This window comes from Penicillium longicatenatum (assembly GCF_028827895.1).
Source record: "Penicillium longicatenatum strain IBT 33135 chromosome Unknown contig_6_segment0_segment0, whole genome shotgun sequence".
Lineage (NCBI taxonomy): Eukaryota > Fungi > Ascomycota > Eurotiomycetes > Eurotiales > Aspergillaceae > Penicillium > Penicillium longicatenatum.
The window spans coordinates 466,036-485,113 of record NW_026643123.1 but is presented as its reverse complement, the minus strand read 5'-3'; the positions used below and the strand labels follow the sequence as shown (position 1 = coordinate 485,113).

The following is a 19,078-nucleotide window of genomic DNA, read 5'->3' as shown; positions in this document are numbered from 1 at the left end:
GGTCTAGTAGCGATGGGCACTTGAGGACCACGACAGCTGTTCCTTCGACTGAATCTAGGAGAAACCCCAGAGAACATTTAGAATACCACGAGTGCGGCTCCAAAGCATGGAAATGCGTAATGTTCCGATCATTCCCACCTATCGCATAAATTGGCCAGTGCTTGGACCGCCGAGCCGCAAGGGATCCACCGCGCCGACCCACTAATCTGACGGCCTGCCACCACGTGCGCGTAATATAAATTTAGTTCAGACGGATATCGTTGACGGGGGTGACTGTGCCACATGGCATGCAGGGGGCGAGGGGTCGCTCTCTGACGAAGTCGGGAGCACGAGCCTAGTGTTGCCCCGGCGTTTTATAGCTGTCCATCCGCTGGAATAAATGTCGACTGGTTATACTGTTACAACCGCATATTCGAGCATAGCAATCCTAATTTGGCCTTCGTGCCGGACGCCGCGGCATCGGCTTGTGTGTGTGCTCTGACAGAGACCTCCTGCAAGGGCTGGCTGATCCTTCAAGCAACTAATTGAAACGTGTTGCACATAGTGTCGCGGATCAATACTACGACATGGACCGATACAATAATCACCGACCACCTTCCTCTATGCGCAGCTCGATCAACTCCGTCAATTTCAGTCATGTAGTGGCCACGGTCACGCCGCCCGCTTCTCCCCCTCCAGCATATCAGTCATATCCCGTCAGCCCTCCGAGTAAGAGGGCATCAATCAGCGTGACGAATGCAAGCCTGGAATCACCTGGTGTGACAACAACCCAGAACGGGACACGCCGATCTCACAGCAATGCTTTGATTGAAGCTGCAAATATTAGAGTTCAAGATGAGCAGGATATGCAAAACACACTTCACAGTGTGCAACTATCCTGTCAGATCTGGAATGCTGAGATCGAGCCCGAACATGAGACAAATGAGCTCTGCGACTGTGCCGTGCACAAATACCTGAAACGGAAAATTGATCGCCTTCAAACTCAGGAGATGTGGTCTAAAGCCGTCATATATCCCGGAGAAAAGCCGTACGACGACTGTACACATTTGCGCCTGTTCAAGAACAACCCGTACTCAACCGTGATTATTTCGCCATATGGACTCCCAGGAGCAACGCTATCTGGTACCGTCCGACCTGATCCACAGAACCACGCCACCTTTCTCCAGCAGACAATAGCACTCGATGCGAGTCTGAATGCAAAGGCAAAGATCGCTGTCCAGGCCCTAGAGCCATCCTTTAACATCTGGGATCTTGAACATCTAGAGTCTTTGGTCTCAAATATGGCAAATGCTCACAACCAAAGTGATAAACCTTCAAAGCGTGCAACCTTTAAGAAGGCTCTGTCGGTGAAGAGCTCCGATGAAAGAGCTGCTGGCAACTTTAAAAGAAAGTTTTCGGGGGGACTCGAGCGTCGCCAGGAAATCCTCGCTGAAGAGGAAGGCCGATGGCCAGACGACTATGATAGACATATTGTGTCGGTCTACCAGCAAACTGTTGGAATCTCATTGAAAGTCTACGAGCTTCGCACACATCAACCTCTTCAATATCTCCACCTCCTACGGGCGGGATATTTTGAGCCCATTCCTAAATCCTGGAGTGAAGAAACACAGACATCTAATCCCTTGAGGTTCTCCATCGATGCTGCCGTGGGATGGAGAGGAATCACGCCTGCATGGAGAGGCTATGACAACACCGCCGAAGAACGATTGTACTGGACCCTGAGCAACCGGGATGGAGGCGGTGTCGTTATGAAGCCCGATATTATTTCGGCGCTAGACATGGCTCGTACTCGAATGGAGTCGGCATTGGATATACCACCAGCATATTACGATCCTGAGGACATCTGTCATGTGCAGAATACCTCTCATGGCTACTCAAAACAGGTCAGGTCCACTTTCAAGTGGAACACCCCGATGTCGTCGACGGATGAGACAATGATTTTATTGGATGTTTCGGGCTCTATGGACTTCAACCCCGCACGGCCAAACTATAATCAATATCTCATCACTGGTTTTGTCAAAACTAGCCAGCCAAAAAACAAAGGTAAATTTAGCCAAGTGTTCCCCTGCATATCATTGGCTAATCTCACACTCAGATCTTGCAAAAACAATAATTCGTCGCTTTATTCACGCACTAGGGAATCATGACCACGGATGGCAAGGCTATCCACTGGTCACTTTTTCCAGCCAGGCAAGCTACTTAGGGTCCGTCAATGGATGGAATTTGAATGAAGTTTGGGAAAAGGTCAAATTTGGTGGACGGACGCGAGTCATGACAGGGTGGGCAAAGATAAAGGAACTGCATTTCCAAAAACACTTCAACACAGCAAAATACCATCCAATCTATGGATGGCAGCCTGGCCCAGAAACACCCAATCTACGATTACTTCTCATACTTGACGGCGAAGCAAGCGACATGGATGAATTTGAACTCGAGCTTCTGGGTCTCTCTTGGGCATATACTACTATATTTCTGATCGGCGTCGAAGGCAGTCTCAGTCACCACCGTCATGCAAACAAGTTACAACGTATAAGCGAGATCAATCCCCGGATTTCTTTTGTTGAAGCCCAAGGAAACGTTGCAGAGCGCTTCATCCTCCATGAACTCCTCAAACGACATCTCGGTCGCGACCTTACAATGCCCGAATTCAGAGATCTACAGCATTTCACAGCAGAATTGCCCTCGCCCGAGCAGATTCGTCAGGATAGGCGCCAATCAGCTGGGACTCAATTTGAGCAGGTGCCGGTTGAACTTCCATCGCTTGAAGAGACGCAAAATTGGCAGATTCAACAGCATCTGGTGCCATCACATGTATTGTCCTCGCCATTGGTTGAATTGCGAGCTGATCGGGATCCGATTGAATTACCTGCTACTGAACCATCTTCGCCTCCGCGGCGATATACTCCATTTCCTCCCCAAACTGCCCTTGGAGCATCTAGTCTCCCACTCACACGTCCACGTCCATTGAATCGGGAGTAATCGTCATCATTGGGACCTCATCGAACTCATCCGCTTCATATGTAGAAATACATCCCGCGGCTAAAAGATGTTTCACAGCGTTTTAGCACTTGATTAATATTTAAATTATGGTACTTACGAGGACTCACAAAATCCATTAGTATTATCGATAATGAGCTTCTATAATGTAGTGTTGAATAGTAGCGCTTACCTACATAGGGTATCTTTTCTGTTGCATTCCTATTCAAAGTCGTAGATCAGAGGCATGAAGAATAGACCCATGACCACTCTTACCAATCAACATGTTCCCACCAAGTAACAGCGTCATGATCGAGGCCGAGTAGTTGCATCATCAAGAATACAGGCACCGGGTTCCTATACACGCCATCTGTAGGAGATATATGTACCAGGCTGAAACGATGTTCTTCTAGCGGAACCCTCTGTTTGATACCAAGAGAAGCAAGCGGAGCCTCTTCTAACTCCACGATCTTTCCCGCAACTTTACGGTATAGCGTCGCATTGAAAAAGCCTTCTCTTTTGGGATGTCGTGACAAGACAGAGATAGCTCTGCGCCGAATCCAAGGATCACGGCATTTAATTGCGGTGTAGTACATCATCGGGACTATCTCAGCCTCGATAAAGAATAGCCCTGTGAGAGGTGAGTCGTTGGACTCCATATCTGAGTTCAGCCGGAGCACTTCTTCTGCGGAGCTCACCATTGCCTCCCAATGAGGCTTTTCGCCATCATAAGCGCACTGTTCTTTATGTATACAGCAGTTTGCCCAGGCTGTAGATACCCGCCATGCAATTTCGACGATCAGGGGTGCGCGAGGGTCGGGTATTTGGGCTCTTTTGATTGGATCTGACATCAGTTTCTCAAAGGCCACTTTCCAGCCCTTTGACTCCTGTAGAAGCGCTTTGTATTCTTGTTGTTGGTCTTCATCTATCAATCCACCATTCTCATTCGGACGTATCGACTCGTTGAATTTCAAGGTCCTTCGATTGAGCTTTGCAGCCATTTGTCGGGCCTGGTGCACGCTTTCAAATTGGCAAATTTTCCTCATATATCGGCAAATTGGGTTCGCATTGGAGTATGAGCGGTCGGCCCAGGTAGGGGAGTTGATTGTTGAAGCGGGCAAGTAACTGAGATATTTCGCGAGCCAGGTTGCCCATGGAAATTGCCTTCGCTTGGTATGTCTGAAGGATCCGTATCCCGCCCTCTGTATGATTGATTGCCTGGCCTTGGTTTCCTCTGATCAGCTCCAGGCAGATGAACAAAACGCAGGTGGTCAACAACAACTCAAGCTCGTCGAACTGGTTCCGGGATGCAGGCTTGATGAAGTCTTGAATCGCTTTATTATATTGCTGCGTTATAGATCGGCCAGCTCGATCGGAGATTAGTCCAGCTGGCTGGGCTTGCTGTATGTAAGCAGCGCTCACAGCCACGATTGCATGACGAACCATGGGTCTATGATGGCTGAGTTGAGGTATTAAACGAGCCCATAGATCGGAAGGAATAGACCCAGCTACTGATCCTGACGCTTGTGTGAAGAATGTATAGACAAGCTGGCGTTCCTCTTTGCTGCCAGGGGCTAAGACCATGCGGTTGTCACCGCTGAGTATCGTGGAAGGACCACGAGAGGCTTCAAGTCGGCGCCGATGGTCCCATTGGGTTTAATTGTCGTATTCATCGCATTGGCGGTCCGTGGAGATGCACTTTTGACAATATGGCTTTTCCTCCCCGCACTTGACGTGTCGGATTCTGCCTTGCATTAGCGATCGTTTCTATATCTGGAGCAGGGCACATACTTGCATGTTATGCAGCCTGATCGGGATCTCTGGCTGCCTCGTCTGGGCTTCATGGTAATCATGCTGGTGGAATGGCCATTTGCACAGGTGTTCAGGAGGTACATCCTTTTTTCTTTTTTTAAAGGGAGATATGGGGGCAAAATTTACTGTGAAATTTGTGAAGGCTGCTTTAGCGTCGACCAGGGTCTTTCGTTCGCAACTTTCATATACACAAACTAATAGTCAAAATCCGATGCAATCCCCTTGCATCTATAGTTCACATTTAAGCTTATTCAACAAAGACTACCGCTAATCTGCGCTCCGTTTGCCACAAATAGGATATATGTATTTTGACCTACGTGTACCATGTATATCAGACCATAGACAGACTCACAATAAAATTCATACAATAAATCCCCCTTAATACTGATTCTGTGCTTACACTGTTGCCGTAGCATAGCTCGATCAACGGTTAAGTATTAGTGGGTCCGCTGATGTCCAATCAGATCAATTTCCCAAAATTCCTTGGCGCGTCTTGGACGCGTTTCGTGTTTCTCGTGTGTCTAGGGGCTCTCCATTTCGCCGCAAAAACCACTCCCCACCACTTTTGCGTTCCTTCTCAACCGAGCGCATCTCACAACCCCCCACCACCAAAGATGGCTTTGCAACAATATCATGCTCCGGTTGATTATGCCGCCCAATTGGACGGCTTCAAGGACTTCTTGAAGCATTTCAAGACCATGCAGTCTACTGACGAGGCTGCTGCGACCGAGGCCCTGGAGGGTTTGAACATCGATGGCAACCGCACCAGCGATGAGTACGATATGATGGATGACCTCGAGGATGGTGCCCAGACCCGGAGCGCAAGGAAGCAGCGCCAGGTCAAACTCAAGTATATGGATATGTTGATGGACGTGGCCAACAGAGATTCTTCGCACATCCTGATTGAGCTGGATGATCTTGAGACTGTGCGTTAACCGCCAATTTTTTGTCCTCGCCTGGATAATGCTAACAATTGCAATCAAGTTTGAGAAATCTTTCCCCGAGGAACAGCAAACCCTGAAGTTGGTCGAGTCCATTCAAAAGAATACCAAGCGCTATATCGATGTTTTTTCACAGGCGGTGGATGCGATGATGCCCGCAGGGAACAAGGATATCTCGTATGTCGCTTGATATCGCCAATGCTTCAACAAGTAGAGTTCTTTACTGACCAGATCTAGTTTCAAGGATGATGTGTTGGATGTGATCATGTCGCAGCGCGACAAGCGCAACGAGACGATTGAAACGGCCGCCGAAGCTGACATGGATGCCGCCGACGCCGCGAGCCTGTTCCCTCCGGAACTCACCCGCCGATACACCCTTAATTTCAAGCCTCTCACTCCCTCCAGCTCCAGTAGCGACCTCGCTGGCAAGGCGCTTGCGGTTCGCAATGTGCGCGGCGAGCACCTGGGTAGCCTGATCACTGTGCGCGGTATCACAACTCGTGTGTCGGACGTGAAGCCGGCAGTCCAGATCAATGCCTACACTTGCGACCGATGTGGTTCCGAAGTTTTCCAGCCCGTCGTCACCAAGCAGTTCACTCCCCTTTCTGAGTGTTTGTCCGACGACTGCAAGAAGAACAACTCCAAGGGTCAGCTGTTCCTTTCTACCCGTGCTTCGAAATTCGTTCCTTTCCAGGAAGTCAAGATCCAGGAAATGGCAGACCAAGTGCCTGTCGGTCACATCCCCCGGACCCTGACTGTTCACTGCCACGGAGCTCTCACTCGCACCGTCAACCCCGGTGATATCGTGGATATCGCTGGTATTTTCTTGCCCACTCCCTACACTGGTTTTCGCGCAATCCGCGCTGGTCTCCTCACCGATACCTACCTCGAGGCTCAACACATCACCCAGCACAAGAAGTCCTACCAAGACATGGGTATGGATGCTCGCACTCTGCGCAAGATTGAGCAGTACCAGAACTCAGGCAATATGTACGAGTTCCTCTCCCGCTCTATTGCCCCCGAGATTTTCGGTCATCTTGATGTGAAGAAGGCTCTGCTTCTGCTTTTGATTGGTGGTGTCACCAAGGAGATGGGTGACGGTATGCACATTCGTGGTGATATTAACATCTGCTTGATGGGTGACCCTGGTGTGGCTAAATCTCAATTGCTTCGATACATTACCAAGGTTGCTCCTCGTGGTGTGTACACTACTGGTCGTGGTAGCAGTGGTGTCGGTCTGACTGCCGCTGTCATGAGAGATCCGGTAACGGACGAGATGGTGCTGGAGGGAGGTGCTCTCGTTCTCGCTGACAACGGTATCTGCTGTATTGATGAGTTTGACAAGATGGAAGACTCCGACCGAACTGCCATTCACGAAGTGATGGAGCAGCAGACCATTTCCATTTCTAAGGCTGGTATCAACACAACCCTCAACGCTCGTACCTCGATCTTGGCCGCCGCCAACCCGCTGTATGGCCGATACAACCCTCGCATTTCCCCCGTTGAAAACATTAACCTTCCCGCTGCCCTGCTCTCCCGTTTCGATGTCATGTTCCTGCTCCTAGATACACCTTCTCGGGACTCTGATGAGGAGCTGGCCAACCACGTTACCTACGTCCACATGCACAACAAGCACCCCGAGACTGAGGATTCGGGTATCATGTTCACTCCCCATGAGGTCCGCCAATACATCGCCAAGGCGCGCACCTTCCGACCCGTTGTTCCTTCCAGCGTCTCCGAGTACATGGTTGGTGCCTACGTCGCCATGCGTAAGAGACAGAAGAAGGATGAGGCCAAGAAGCAGCAGTTTTCGCACGTGACCCCCCGTACTCTGCTCGGTATCGTTCGTCTCTCACAGGCACTGGCCCGTCTGCGGTTCAGCGAGGAAGTTGTCCGCGAGGATGTCGATGAGGCCCTGCGCATCATCGAAGTCAGCCGATCGTCTCTCGACAACGACCGGGAGGCCGGTGCTGACCACACTCCCACTAGCAAGATCTACACCCTGATCCGCAACCTGTGGGAAAGTGGTGCTGCCGCTGTGGGAGATGATGATGAGAACGCCATGAGCATCCGCCGTATTCGCGAGCGTGTGCTAGCTAAGGGTTTCACCGAGGACCAGCTCACTACTGCCATCCATGAGTACGCAGAGATGAACGTAAGTTTTCCCCACAACTTTTTGTTTTCCTTTTTTTTTTTTTTTTTTCTTGTTTGATACTAATTCTCTGAACAGGTCTGGCAAACTTCGGACAACGGTGCGCGTCTGATGTTCGTCAACGCGGATGACGAGATGATGGGTTAATTGTCTTTGAGTTGACTGATCTTTATTTTTGCGTCTCGAGCTGCATTTGTGAAAACGGTAGATTATGGCGAAGGGTGTTTAGGTGTCTTGTGGACCGGAGGCTGGTTCTTGTGATTTTTCTATCAAAATCGTATTCCCAATCTACTTATGATTTGCCTGAAATACTTTATTGTCTCAATATAATAGTGAAAGACCAATTCGATTCCAAAGGAGCGTGATGGGATCGTGATGCCCTGACTAGATACAGTTCAACTTCAACTTCCCACAAATACTACCCATCATAGCCTGAATCCCCCAATATCCACCAAGTCTATCTCTCTTCCACCTGGGTACTCCATTTAAACCTGACACTTGTTGTAGATGGGCACCTCATTACAAATAGTAGACGGAGCTCCATAAGGATCATCACAAAGCGTGTCACAGACTGTATTCTGCGGCACAAACACCAAGAATTCATAGTTCGGCATGTCAAGACGGAACTGCTTGTTGATATTCTTGTTCTGGTGCGAGGCCTTGTATCCCGCGCGGCAGGCGCAGTGGAAGGTCGAGCCAGTGTTGATGCACGAGGTGGTTACGTCACAACTGTTCTGACCGGAGAGTGGGTTGCAGGTGCCGCATGTTGGGGGTGCCGGGTTTGCGAGGGCAATTGTTGCCGTCAGGAGAATGGCGATGGTTGTGAAGTGCATTGTGGTAGATGGACAAGATACAATCTTAAGAATTTGAAATCAGGTGGTTTTGTTTGTTTTGATAAGAATTTGGCTTGGGGCTTGTTTGGACTTGATGTCAAGTTTTGTCGAGGGGCGGTGGTCCTTTTATATTCTTTTCCTCTCTTACCAGCTCAGCTTCAATACCACTTCTATGCCAACTCAAGCCGAACAAAGCATCACGAGGTCAGCCAAGGGTCTCACCGTCATTCATCCCAAACAAACAAGTCAGACATCGCCCTCAACACGGGAACTTTGTCTGCAAACATACGAGAATCATATTATTCAGGCCTCAGCAGCTGGTCAATTCCCCTGCTACCATCCCTGCTTTCTCGCGTCGGATAGGCCGGGAGGTAGAGGCCCGAATCCGGGGTTGTAGGCAAAATACGAGATCTGGAACAGGGTCTAGAGACCTCACCAATGTCGATGTTTGGATCGGTGGCTGGTGTTTAAATATAGTATGGTTGAAGCCAAAAGTGGATTTCCATCGTATTCTCGGGGTTTGATTCGGGTCCTAGGGTGATGGAGTGGAGATGGGGTGGATGTCTCAGTTCGTGGCCTTAGTCCAGCTGTATAAGGCTGGAAATGCGGGGATGGTGGTACTAAGTATCTCACCGCTTGGTTTCCGGGCCACTAGTATGGGGTTTAAATGTATTGTTGGTGACCGTATTGTTTCTGATGCTTGTAACTATGGATATGTGGTGACGTGTCGGTTCCTGAGAGTTTATGGTCTTGGACTTATCCGGTACTAGCCTATGTCCTCATATCCGTACTGTAGTGATCCGAGAGGCTTTTCAAATCGGGATTAACCTACCCCATAGGTCGAAATAGTGCAAATGGGATTAGATAAGGAGGAAGTAAGCATGACAGTTCTAGTCAAGTATAAGTTGCATTATTATTTCAGTTCAGTAAAAGACAGAAACAGCAAGATATGATCTATCAATCTCCTTCTATAGTCAAATTACTCGAGTTACTACCACCACTCCATCTATAACTGATCAAAGACCTCAACAGCTGCCTTCGCAGTGGAAGCAGCACTGGCAGGGTTCTGACCAGTAACCAGACGACCGTCGACAACATGGAAATCATCCCAGATACCGGAAGACCGCTCATCTAAACAAAGTCAGTAAATCGAAGCCGACACCAGAGGAGAAAGATGTACTCACATGTAGCACCCAATCGCGAGGCGAGTTCCTCAACCATCTCCGTTCCAAGACCCCTCAGCTCACCCATGATCCCCATGGTGTTTTCAGCCTCAGTCGTGAAACCAGTGAGCTTCTTGCCCTGGATAATCGGGTGCCCAGTCACGTCCTTGATATCCGCAAAGATAGCAGGCCCGTGACAAACAGACGCCACAACACCACCACTCGCCCAGACCTGTTCGGCGATCTTCTGCAAGCCCCGAGCAGTGGGGTAATCGATCAGCGCGGCATGACCCGCAGAAGCATAGAAAAGACCATATGCCGATCCGTCGAGATCAGCGGCCTTGGTCATGTTGTCGAGCTTCTGGCGGAAGGAGCTGTTCTTGTCGTTCCAGGTTTCGAGGTCTGCGCCGTTGAGGAAGTCGGGCTGCTGGGAGAGCCAGTCCGGAGTGTAGCTACCCGTCTCGGAGGAGAGGTCGACTTCAAACCCAGCGGCCGTCAGGACATTGAAGGGGTGCAGGGCTTCGCTGATGAAGAGACCTGTTGTCTCCTTGCCGTTGAAGAGGGCCGCGCTGGCGGAGGTAATGGCGATGAGAGCTTTGCGGGCAGGCATTTTGTTTGGTTGGTAAAGTAATGAAACTTGAAACTTGAGAATTGAGAGTTGTTTTGTTGGTATGAAGCTGTGTTCAGATGATTTGCTTTGCTGATGTTCTGCATTTTGACCGAGGGGTGAGCACCATTTTATACCCTGGGAGCCCTGGAGAACAGGAGCTCATTTGGGCTAGGCCATGCAAGTGAGATGACATTCCGGACGTGGTCGGTGACGGCAATAGATTGAATCACCCAGGTGCCGCAACTCCTAGGCTCCGCGGCTCTGTAGTCAGCACGGGATTGAATCCCCTCGCAGTTGGATCCGGAGATTAGGAAGATGACAGCGCCGCAGCTGTGCGGCGCTCCGGATCTAGAGCGTTTCGCGCATCCCGGAGTCGCGGAATTGCGGAGATGTGGGGTCCAGATCGGGATCTTCCGCCAACCATATGGATCTGACATGGTGCAGACTCCGAAACTCCGGGATTTTTCATACATTTCGATGAAGATGGTTATGTGACCGGAGAACATGTTCGTGATCGGTAGAGGAGATTATAAGAAGCCTTCGAAGCTCTTCCACTTGCTTCTGAATCACATCAGCACACAATCTGAGAAAACACTAAGATACTTCCACCAATTGCAAGGTTCAAAGTCACCATGGGCTCAATCGCAACCTATACTCCCGCGGAGTCTAGACTTTTTACACCATTACAAATTGGCAACTGCTTGCTAAAGCATCGCATTGTATTTCCTCCTCTGACCCGGAACCGAAATGATGATGACCATGTCCCATTGCCGCTCATGGAAAAATACTACGCCGACCGCGGCTCCACGCCCGGGACTCTAGTCATCGCAGAGGCCACCGCCATTGCGCACGGTGAAGAGGGTGACTGGAACAATCCTGGCTTGGTTAGTGATCAACAGGTCGAGGGATGGCGCAAAATCATCGATGCGGTCCACGCCAACAAATCGTTCTTTTTCCACCAGATCTGGGCCATGGGACGGGCGTCTCTTCCTGATCTACTAGCAGCTCGAGGATTCCCCTATAGGTCGAGTAGTGCTGTGCCTTTGAAAGACTCCGACGCTACACCTCGCGCCATGACGGAGGAGGAGATCTTGGAGACGATTCAGAGCTTTGTTGACACATCGAAGCGGGCAATTTTGGCCGGTGCGGATGGTGTTGAGATTCATTCTGCACATGGGTATTTGCTCGATCAGTTTCTGACCTCGAGTGTCAACCAACGGACGGATAAGTGGGGTGGGTCTATTGAGAATAGAGCCCGACTTACGCTCGAGGTTGTCCGGGCTGTTGTTCAGGCCATCGGTGCCGAGAAAGTGGCTATTCGATTCTCTCCCTATGCCGGATTCCAAGGATCTGAAAAGACCGATTATCTGGAGCTATATACGTATCTCATTACGGAGCTCAAGAAGATGAATGTCAAGTTTGCCTACTTGTCTCTTGTGGAGGCAACTGGTGATCCTGGCGCTTTGATTTTCAACGAAAAGGCGGTTCACCAGGACAAGTCATTGAATTTCATCCTTGAGGCTTGGAACAATCTCTCGCCTGTCATTGTCGCGGGTGGTTACCGGCCAGATACCGCTGCTTGGGCCGTGGAGGAGAAATACCAGAAATGGGATGTTATGGTCGCTTTTGGTCGCCATTTCATTGCCAATCCTGACTTGGTGTTCAGGATTAAGGAGAACATTCCTCTGGCAAAGTACAACCGGCCGACTTTCTACACGTATAAGGCATGGGAGGGCTATAATGACTATCCATTTAGCCCGGAATTCTTGAAGGCGCACCCAGATGCTGTGCACCCAATGGTTGAGGCATAGTTGTTAGTATATCAGCGAGTTTACACTGTACATAGTTCTTGACGTCTAGATAGGCTATACTAGAGAGCCCAAGGGCGTTTCTTTGACGTTTGAAATTTAATCCATTTCATTTTACCGTTCGATTTACGAATCAAAGAAATTATTCCACTCGGTTCTAATAAAAAGAGGCTTGGCCAGCCGTACAGGATCCACGGCTTTGTATTGGTCGGTCGGCCCGCAATCTTACAAATCTCACCCCCCGCCACTCTTTCTTCGCATATCTAGGGATGCTGGGGCTTATTGTCCCTGATTTCTCCACTGCACGTATATGCCTTGACCATGCATGCTTCGGCGGTCCGAAGACGGGATGCGGCAGAGGGCGCTATGAAACCCCTACGAAGGCAAGTTGGACGGGCCTGCGATGGGTGCCGCGCAAGAAGGGCCAAATGCGACAATGAGCGCCCGTGTAGAGTCTGTGTTCGAAGGAATGAACCCTGTTTGCAGACTGGATCGGATGAGCCTCGGACATTACCACAGGCCATGAGGTGAGTGTTATGACGGTGTGAAGCGTGGTTTTAGCATCTAATGGTATGTAGAGAGATAGACAGGCTGAAGAAGCATATCAAGGAGACTGAAGATGAATTGCTCTGGTATAAATCCCAGTTTCCTTCAGGCGCCCTGCAAAGCTCCCTGCAATGCTCCCTGCAGTCGGAGAGTTCGCCTGGTCAGACTTCTCTACCCGGGTTAGAATGGTCGTCCAGTCGCACCACCCATTCACCCCCGGATTTAGCACAGAAGTCCGATCGACCTAGTCCTTGGGAAGGAATCCAAATTGGTACTGCTCGCTCTCCAAACTCGTCGTGGTACGGTTCGTCGTCGCTCTTTCATTTCATCGGGCGCATGAACAGCTACTTGGGTGGAATCCTCCAGCAGACCCAAATGAGCAACCAAATGGTTCTTCATGGAACCGCAAGCACGCTATTAAATGGTACAACCGAAAATAGTCCGGAGGATGAGGATGATTCGCATCAAGCTGCCCTTTCCGCAGAGGACCCATTTACAGCAGGTCATTTCCTGAGCCCAATCCAGGAAGAATACTTTCTCGATTTCTTTTGGAAATCTTATCACACATGCCTTTTCCCGATCATCAATGAGGCAGAGTTTATGAACCACTATCGCTCACTGTGGGCAGATTCAGGAGATAAAAGAAGGCCTGCTGCTCTTGTGGACGTCGTGATTGCTCTTTGCATGCAGCATGGTGTCTCCCAGCTATCCCCCGAGCAACAAAAGTCTATAATTAGGGGAGACCCTAGTGTCGCCGGTCGTTGGTACTTCCGTCGTTGTCAACAGCTAGTCACCTACCAGCTTGAAAGTCCCACAGTATCGACGGTACAAACGCTGATGCTTTGCTCCATATACCTATGTAACGGGTCTTTTCAGAATATGTCAGCGACATGGGCTGGTATGGCCGCGGAAGCGGCTTATGTTGCCGGTCTTCATATAGCCCCTTCACACGACCTTCCAGCACCGGAACGGGAACTGAGAAAGCGTCTATGGTGGGCTCTCTATGAACTAGACGCCAAAATCGGCATGAAACTAGGTCGGCCATTCCTTCTTCACCGTTCTCCTACCGAGCCAGGGCTGCCAGATGACCAGCCTGAAACTGCAAAGCTATCCGGTTCTCACCTGGCTAACTCAGGCGAAAACAAATCATGGCTTAGCTTCCATCTTGAAAACTCGAAACTTTTTATTATTGCACGGGAGATTCATGAAGCTTTTTACGCAAGGGATGTGAATCTTCTCCATGGTCAAACCATTTGGGATGATCCCCAGGCTTTAGAATCCCACGCAGAGTTCTTGCAGATCCGTGCCAAATCTCTAGATCAGTGGGTCGATGAGTTGCCCAATACGCTCAAGACCAGCCGCCAGGACAAGGGAACATCCTTCTCCACAGATGGATCAAAACTGGACATTGAGCCATTCGCACCGGTATGGCTTCAACGTCAACGCCTGAACCTGGAATTGATTTATCACAATCTCTGCATCAACATCCATCGACCATTCATCTCTTTCGCCGCAGGACAACCATCAAGTCTAACAGAGGAACTAGCCACTAAATGCGCTCTACACGCCATGGAAATTACCAGAATAACGCATCAAACACTATCCTCAACCACCATCCTAACAGGCTGGCATGAAGCATTCCAATGGCAATGGAACGCATCAATGACCCTCGTCGGGTTCATCCTAGCCCATCCAAGAAGCACTCTAACACCAGAGGCCATCAAAGCAATTGATCTCGCTATAACAGTCTGCGAAATATTCGGAGAACGCTTCTCCGTTGCGAACAGCGCAGCAACCATCTTACGGAATCTTGGCCCGAAAATCAACTTCTTGTTGCAATCCCATTCAGAAATGCAAGGAATACCAGATGATGGGATCGATCAGGGGATTCTCAAGCCGGCGGCTAGTATGGAATGGCTGGATAGTCTGATGGGTGAGACTTCTGGTTTTGATCCGTCGCTCATGATGCCCATGCAGGATGTGTTCCAGATGGCTTTTTCGATTGAGCAGTGGAGTGCTTTGGATAATCTTTTGCCTGTTTTGGAAGGAGATCAGTGGAACCCTCAGGTTTTAGGGGCGTTTTGAGTGCCTTACGAAAGTGCATAAGCCGATGTTTACTCGGAGCTTATGAGAAATTCAGAACCCTGAATGAAAAGTCTCATTCTATTCAGTTCTGTAATAAACGGTTCTCGCATATAACTTGCCGAGGAAAAGAATGACCAATGCTTACTATACGAGGAATAAAGTTCTAGTCGGAGACTTTGGTATTTACCTTTTCATCTTATTTGTAGGATATGAAACTTTCTCATGGTCGTCCTTGTACATACGACCATAGGGTGTGGAGAACAGGGCTTCCCGTCCGCTCAGCCGTCCTTAAGCGTCACACTGAACAACCATTTGAGCGAATCGATTAGCTTGGCCTGGTGGAGACAGGAGTGATTGCCGCTTTTCAGTCGCGCGACGCCGGGTGAGAAGGGTGAGTGCGCAATAGACAAGGTGAGAATTTGGACAAGAATCACCCCAGGTCGCGCGATGATATCTCGGGACCGCCCGTTAGTCGAACGTCTACATAAGGCCATTGACTCGTGATAACCCCACTCACCTCCCTACCCAAAGTTTGCCATACTGAAGTTATATTGACCTTTCATTCACAGCATGTTTAGATCCCGTAGCACTGTAGAAAAGGACTAGGTGTCATATTTAAAGGAAACATATAAATTTACTATACTATACTATATAAAATTTTAGAGAGACACTTTCCAATGTTGATCGCATTGGAAGATCTCATTGATACTACCCCAAATACGACGAGGGTACCTCATAATATATTTTCGATAAGGATGCCACCACGCATGCCGTTACCACCCCCGCAAGGAAACTGGAATGATCTACGTTAATGCCTAATATAAAGTCAGTCTCGAATGTATATTCAGGGCAATATTAAGCTAGAACAGTTATTTCCATATAGTATTTACTCTGTCGACACCTAGCCAAGTAAAATTCCAGAATTGTTCTTAAACCCATCATACATCTTCCTTTCAAGCAAATGAACATACCAAAAGACTATACAGACCACTATTCTTCTAGCGCTTAATTCAGGTGATTGACTGCCCACTAGTCTATCGACAATCTACGAGCCCACAGATAAGCCATGTCATCTCGGGGTTGCGAGAGTGGAGCTTGGCTGTCACTCGGCAGAGAGCGAGATGAAATCTCACCAAGTCAGCGGTATAAGCTTTGCGTCTACGATCGCGGGCGGGATCATAGATACACCGGCACTGTTCAGTCTCGCACTTCGTGTATTGGGTCGTTCCAGAGCACTATATTAGGTCCGCTCCCTCGCTATAAGCGGGAATGGTGGTTCCGGCCTTGGCTTTTTCCTTCTAACACTCCGCACAAGCAAAAGACACATTGCGTCATTTGCTTGTCGCTACGTCAGCTTTGAGATGCTATAGATTGCTTCTTCCACTTTTTGCGGGCAGGATCTTGCGAAATGAACTGTTCTTCGGCATCGCGAGACGAGATAAAAGATGACAGACATCTTGTGAAAAGTGTAGGCACAAGAGGACTCAGGTCCTGGAAATGAAGAACCTAGGAGAACATATGAGAAGATTGGAAACTCCGAGGTAAGACTCAGGTTGCTTGATTATTCAGACAGAATCATCCACAGCGAACAAAGAACCTAGCCGAGACCCACTTTCGGGTAATACTCCGCGACCCGATTGGCAGATCCTCTATCGAGCAGAAGTATTGGCTCTTTGCTTTGTTTTGGCTACGATGTCATATTCGAAAGCCCGTTTCAAGCGGAGCTGGTTCTATGCAACTTAACAGGATTTTTGAAATGGCGGCTGCCACACTCATGCTCGATGAAGCACACTTAGATATACCTCCGACCGCCAGGAACATATATGTACTTAGTGAGATAAATTACCTCTATGATTGTCTGGATCGGGAAAATGCCTCGATACTGGCTCAACCCACACCGGGCACGCAAGAATGAACGAGTATCTTTATCGAAAACAGCCAAAGTGATAACGATCAGTGCACATGTGGCGTTGAGCGAGAAACTGTCCAGCAATTTTCCTATGTCGGTTTGTCCGATGAAATGAACAGCGGCGCATCCTTAGCCTGCCACGGATTTTAACTTAGATGGGAAGCCAGAAAACGTAGACGGAAAGATTAAACATAACGAAGCAATGCGGAAGCCAGACATCAAGATTGTGGAAATCCTAAGGCATAAATAGATAAATGATTGCTGAAGAGTTTCATAGTAATCACTTTGTCCATGTTTCGATTGCTGAGCTCATATAGCGGTCCTAACAAGCTTGAAGGACTAGGTAGAGGCAAAGAACGCTAAATTGGTTACATATTTGCTTGAATCATTCTCGCAAGAGGTTCGACAAAAGCTTCGCGAACAGCCTGATTAAAGACCTACAAAACCAGAATACAATTCTATTCGACCAATTTGAAAGAGCCTCGCAGGATCTCTAAATCATCTTCGTCTACAGCCAAGCCAATGGAAATGTTCGATTTGGCTTATATCTGTTACTGCATATAATATCAATCGGATTAAAGGGGTGATGTTAAGCCTGTAAGACTAATCGCGGCCTTGGCCGACTGTCAATAATAGATCTTTCACTAACTCATGTCCATTTACCATGGCGCGAAATAATGGTGTCCAGCCAACAAGATCCCTCGAGTCCACATCAACTTGTCCGGTCTCGAGCAACAGCTCAACCACTGCCTCAAACCCATTCTCTGCAGCCCAGGACAGCGGTGTTTGACCACCAGAGTCTTTCGAGTCCACATCAACTTGTCCGGTCTCGAGCAACAGCTCGACCACTGTTTCGAACCCATTTGCTGCTGCCCAGGACAGCGGTGTTCGACCACCAGGGCCTTTCGAGTCCACATCAACTTGTCCGGTCTCGAGCAACAGCTCGACCACTGCCTCAGACCCATTTGCTGCTGCCCAGGACAGCGGCGTTCGACCACCCGGGCCCTTCGAGTCCACATCAACTTGCCCGGTGTCAAGTAACAGCTCGACCACTGCCTCAGACCCATTTGCTGCTGCCCAGGACAGCGGCGTTCGACCACCCGGGCCCTTCGAGTCCACATCAACTTGCCCGGTGTCAAGTAACAGCTCGACCACTGCCTCAGACCCATTTGCTGCTGCCCAGGACAGCGGCGTTCGACCACCCGGGCCCTTCGAGTCCACATCAACTTGCCCGGTGTCAAGTAACAGCTCGACCACTGTCTCAAATCCATTTGCTGCTGCCCAGGACAGCGGTGTTTGACCACCAAAGTCTTTCGAGTCCACATCAACTTGTCCGGTGTCAAGTAACAGCTTGACCACTGTTTCACAGCCATTTTCTGCAGCATGAGATAAAGGTGTTGAACCGGTGGAATCTTTTGAGTCGACAACTACCTTGTCGGTTTCAAGGAGAAGCTGCACTATCGCCCCATGTCCATATTCTGCAGCATATGATAGCGGTGTTGCAAGTGCAAAGTCTCTTGCGTTCAAATCAATTTGTCTTGTTTCGAGAAGCAGCTTCACCACGACGTCATGTCCATTTCCCGCGGCGCTGGATAGCGGCGTTCGACCATGATCGGGTTCCTTCCAGTCTAAGTCGACCTGTCCAGTTTCAATCAACAACTTAATTATCTCGTCGTGCCCCCCCATTGCGGCCCAAGAAAATGCGGTTAAACCCGAATCGTCTGTCGTATTAACTTCAGCCCCCTCCCGAATGCTGATTCGTGCTGTGGTATTGATTCCGTGTTCTGCAGCCCACAGCAACGCTGAGGCTCTTGATGTTCGCGCATTATGTCGGTACAAATAGGGATTAAAGAGGCAGTGGAACCTTCGGTTAATTTGGGATAGGGAATTGATGTCGCTTTCTACCTCGAGAAATGTAGCGATTGACCAAAGAAGCTCTAAAGGTAAGTTATAGAGCGGCATTGATATTTCCTTGTAAGGAGATAGTCTAGACCGAGCAGATTTCAGGCTTGTTTTGTGGTTTGGCTGGCGTATCAGTTGAAATGAAAATATAATGTTTGAAGACCTGAAGCGCGTTTTATTTTTCAGACTGCCCAATTATTAAATAGAAGCAACTTTTCAGGGTTCCGCACTCTTCGCGCCTATGTCTTGCTTCACATGCGTTATACTACTCCTCTGTGGCTGTGACTTAAGCTCGACTAGCTATATAATAATGTTCATATCCAGTATCACCGCTTCGGAAG

General features: G+C 49.1%; 8 protein-coding genes across 8 annotated transcripts; 4 read left to right on the top strand and 4 right to left on the bottom strand.

Annotated features, from left to right (window-relative positions):
* Nucleotides 1–566: 566 nt before the first annotated feature.
* N7484_008389 (vWA domain-containing protein) lies at nt 567–2,979 on the top strand (the record flags this gene model as incomplete). The annotated part of the gene is made up of 2 exons (XM_057118776.1): nt 567–2,043; nt 2,096–2,979. The coding sequence occupies 2 exons, from the start codon at nt 567–569 to the stop codon at nt 2,977–2,979; spliced, it is 2,361 nt and encodes a 786-aa protein (XP_056968331.1).
* A 269-nt stretch (nt 2,980–3,248) lies between these two features.
* N7484_008388 (uncharacterized protein) lies at nt 3,249–3,977 on the bottom strand (the record flags this gene model as incomplete). Its single annotated transcript, XM_057118775.1, has 1 exon — nt 3,249–3,977. The coding sequence occupies one exon, from the start codon at nt 3,975–3,977 to the stop codon at nt 3,249–3,251; it is 729 nt and encodes a 242-aa protein (XP_056968330.1).
* Nucleotides 3,978–5,402: 1,425 nt separating this feature from the next.
* N7484_008387 (DNA replication licensing factor MCM7) lies at nt 5,403–8,028 on the top strand (the record flags this gene model as incomplete). Its single annotated transcript, XM_057118774.1, has 4 exons — nt 5,403–5,714; nt 5,773–5,906; nt 5,967–7,884; nt 7,960–8,028. The coding sequence occupies 4 exons, from the start codon at nt 5,403–5,405 to the stop codon at nt 8,026–8,028; spliced, it is 2,433 nt and encodes an 810-aa protein (XP_056968329.1).
* Nucleotides 8,029–8,366: 338 nt separating this feature from the next.
* On the bottom strand, nt 8,367–8,714 carry N7484_008386 (putative adhesin; the record flags this gene model as incomplete). The annotated part of the gene is made up of 1 exon (XM_057118773.1): nt 8,367–8,714. The coding sequence occupies one exon, from the start codon at nt 8,712–8,714 to the stop codon at nt 8,367–8,369; it is 348 nt and encodes a 115-aa protein (XP_056968328.1).
* A 1,006-nt stretch (nt 8,715–9,720) lies between these two features.
* On the bottom strand, nt 9,721–10,487 carry N7484_008385 (ThiJ/PfpI; the record flags this gene model as incomplete). The annotated part of the gene is made up of 2 exons (XM_057118772.1): nt 9,721–9,845; nt 9,899–10,487. The coding sequence occupies 2 exons, from the start codon at nt 10,485–10,487 to the stop codon at nt 9,721–9,723; spliced, it is 714 nt and encodes a 237-aa protein (XP_056968327.1).
* A 632-nt stretch (nt 10,488–11,119) lies between these two features.
* Nucleotides 11,120–12,298, top strand: N7484_008384 (alkene reductase; the record flags this gene model as incomplete). The annotated part of the gene is made up of 1 exon (XM_057118771.1): nt 11,120–12,298. One exon carries the CDS (start codon nt 11,120–11,122, stop codon nt 12,296–12,298), a length of 1,179 nt encoding a protein of 392 aa, XP_056968326.1.
* A 519-nt stretch (nt 12,299–12,817) lies between these two features.
* N7484_008383 (fungal specific transcription factor domain-containing protein) lies at nt 12,818–14,926 on the top strand (the record flags this gene model as incomplete). Its single annotated transcript, XM_057118770.1, has 2 exons — nt 12,818–12,822; nt 12,886–14,926. 2 exons carry the CDS (start codon nt 12,818–12,820, stop codon nt 14,924–14,926), a joined length of 2,046 nt encoding a protein of 681 aa, XP_056968325.1.
* Nucleotides 14,927–17,438: 2,512 nt separating this feature from the next.
* On the bottom strand, nt 17,439–18,521 carry N7484_008382 (ankyrin repeat domain-containing protein; the record flags this gene model as incomplete). The annotated part of the gene is made up of 1 exon (XM_057118769.1): nt 17,439–18,521. The coding sequence occupies one exon, from the start codon at nt 18,519–18,521 to the stop codon at nt 17,439–17,441; it is 1,083 nt and encodes a 360-aa protein (XP_056968324.1).
* Nucleotides 18,522–19,078: the final 557 nt, after the last annotated feature.